At 39.7% G+C, this 2,480-nt stretch overlaps 1 protein-coding gene across 1 annotated transcript in view; it reads right to left on the bottom strand.

Moving 5' to 3' along the window:
* Positions 1–1,842, bottom strand: part of Fcrl1 (Fc receptor like 1) — a 20,063-nt gene extending 18,221 nt beyond the window's left edge. Inside the window, exon 1 of the mRNA XM_023721439.1 lies at positions 1,746–1,842. Within this exon, the coding sequence (XP_023577207.1) occupies positions 1,746–1,842 (97 nt within the window). The remainder of the gene's footprint in view (positions 1–1,745) is intronic.
* Between the last annotated feature and the right edge of the window lie 638 nt (positions 1,843–2,480).

Here is a 2,480-nt window from a genome sequence, read left to right as displayed (position 1 = left end):
TAAAAAAAATAAATAAAAATAAATAAATAAATAAATAAAAAACTAGAAATAAAAATTACAGTATATTTGTAGCCTTCTTTATGGGAAAAAATCTAGAATGGAGAAACATTTTAATGATGGAAAATTTTTTGAGAAAAGGTCTTGGAAGCATCCACAAGTGGAGAGTCCTGTCTTCTATAGCTTGACAGACAATATATTCATGGCACTGGGCAAAAAAGCAGAGGTTGAGTTCAGAGGTAAGTGAGTTGGTAGACCTAGCAGGAGAAATAGGAAAATATTTTCTCCTGGTTGCTTTTATACTTGCAATGAAATGTGAAGCGAGGTGATAGACTGAAAGTAAAAAGAGATATGCTTGAGGAGAAGGGAAGAGGTATGAAATAGTGGTGATCAGGACTATAAAAGTACAGGAGGCGGTACTGTCTAACAGTGCTGATGGTCACCTGAGATTTGGGGCTCCACGTTAAATGGAGACAAATCAGCAAGTATGTGTCTTCTGTTTATAATCCTGTCCAGCTGCCGAAGCACAGGGGAAAATATGCAGAAAAATGTGTTGATCAGGACAGTGCAATCTGGGAGAGAAACAAAAGCAGGTTGTTTGGATGGATTGCAGATCTAAGCACCCTAAGGAGTAAGTACATGAAGTATAACATTTGATCATGGAGCAGTAATCCTGGGGAGATGGAAGACATGCTAGAAGTAGGGTGCTAGAGAAAGTGAGCTAGAGATATTATGGAGTGTAGACGGTTGCCGAAAAGAAAAGATTGTTGAGTTCAAAGGGGTGACATTAGAAGAAAACTCTACCAAGTATAAAGGGGCATAATGTTGGATAGTAAGGGAAATGATTGCAACTCAAGACCATCCTCATAAAAGGAATAAGTCAGATCTACACTTGTAAACATCCTATTGTAGCACTAGTGTGAGAAGCTGAACAAGTAAATGAGACCCAAAATGTACAATAGATATTGTAAATTGGGAAGAAACGGCTCAAAAGGAAAGACAACTTGTGATGGGGAAAAGGAGCAAGGAAGAAAGAAAGAAAAAAAAAATATATATATATATATAATGTACATGTCTACACTAAATAGTTAAGATAGTTATATTGCTAGTTTCTCTTAGTTTAGTGAAAGGAAAGACGAGCTAATATTGTTTGGACAATATTTCACACCTGTATCTTTTACTCTGAGTAACTACTTTGATGATAACAATAAGCATTGTATTAACTATGGTAACTCTCCAATTAGCTTATATTGAAATTCTGTTTTATTTTCTATTTTCTTTAAAATAAAAAAAGTAGAACAGGGAAATGAGAGACCAGTTTGTTATATGGGGGAAGGGCTGTTAAAAACACCAAGAACAAATACAGCATTGATGGTGAAAAGGAAGAGTCCGTGAACAGTTCTTAGGAAAGAAAAACTGAAGTGATTGCTTTCTTTACAAATCTGACTTTCTGGGCCGGCCAGGTAGCTCAGGGTACTAAAACACCTGCTTAAGAAGGCACTGGAACTGGGGTTTGATTTCCAGAGTGCCGTTCCGGCCCCACCCCTGGGGCACACTGAGATGGAGAGTGAGACTAGGCATGGTAACGTGGGCCTGTAATCCTAGCACTTGGGAGGATGAAAACAAGAGGATCAGTACGAGTCCGAGCTGTGCAGTGAGACCCTGTAGACCTTGCACTAAATACACAAATAAAAGAATGAAATCTGACTTTCTGTGAGGGTATCCACCCCTTTCCGTCCTGAGCGTACCTCCCAGCTCAGCAGGAAGTGGCCCGGCTGCTGCAGCCACTGCCCGCTCCCAGATGCCCAACTCACCACACAGCAGCAGCAAGAGCCTCCGCAGCATGAGGGGCAGGTGAGGGTGGTGAGTGGAACACTGTTCATCAGAAATGTGATTCACCTCAGACTCAAGAGGTGAGTTTGTCAGAGGTTTGAGGAAGTCAGGATCGGAAGTTCCCTTCGGTGCACGTGTACAGAAATAGAAGAAAGAAGAACCCTCACGAGAGTCAATCAGCCCTATCTTCCCTCCAGTGAAGGCTGAAAAAATTAAAGGTCTTCATTTTCATAATGTGATCAACTTCACAACTCAGGTGTGATGCGTATCAGAATAGGAGGTCCCTCTGCAAGAGTTCAGGGCTGTAAGAGGAGGTTTTCCAAAGACATTTTCTGACTTTTTTTTGCCATAATTTTATTGATAAACAAATAGCAATGAGACGGGGCCAGGGAGATGGCTCAATAGAATAAGCGCTTCCCTGGTAAGCACAAGGGTCTGAGTTCAATCCCTGGTTCCTCAAAAAAGAAAAAAAAAATTTAAAAATAAAAATAAAACAAATAGCAATGAGACAGTTTCAAATCAAATTGGCAGGACAGTTTCAATAATTAACACATTGCATACATTCTTCTTAGTGGTTAATTGCTGTACAAGATGCGGACTTGATATCCTATTTACAAACACCATTAGAACAAATCATTCTATTCATTAAG

Source organism: Octodon degus, unplaced genomic scaffold (genome assembly GCF_000260255.1).
Source record: "Octodon degus isolate 3935 unplaced genomic scaffold, OctDeg1.0 scaffold00083, whole genome shotgun sequence".
Classification (NCBI taxonomy): Eukaryota; Metazoa; Chordata; class Mammalia; order Rodentia; family Octodontidae; genus Octodon; species Octodon degus.
The sequence above is the reverse complement of the archived record's forward strand: the minus strand, read 5'-3'. Positions and strand labels throughout refer to the sequence as shown.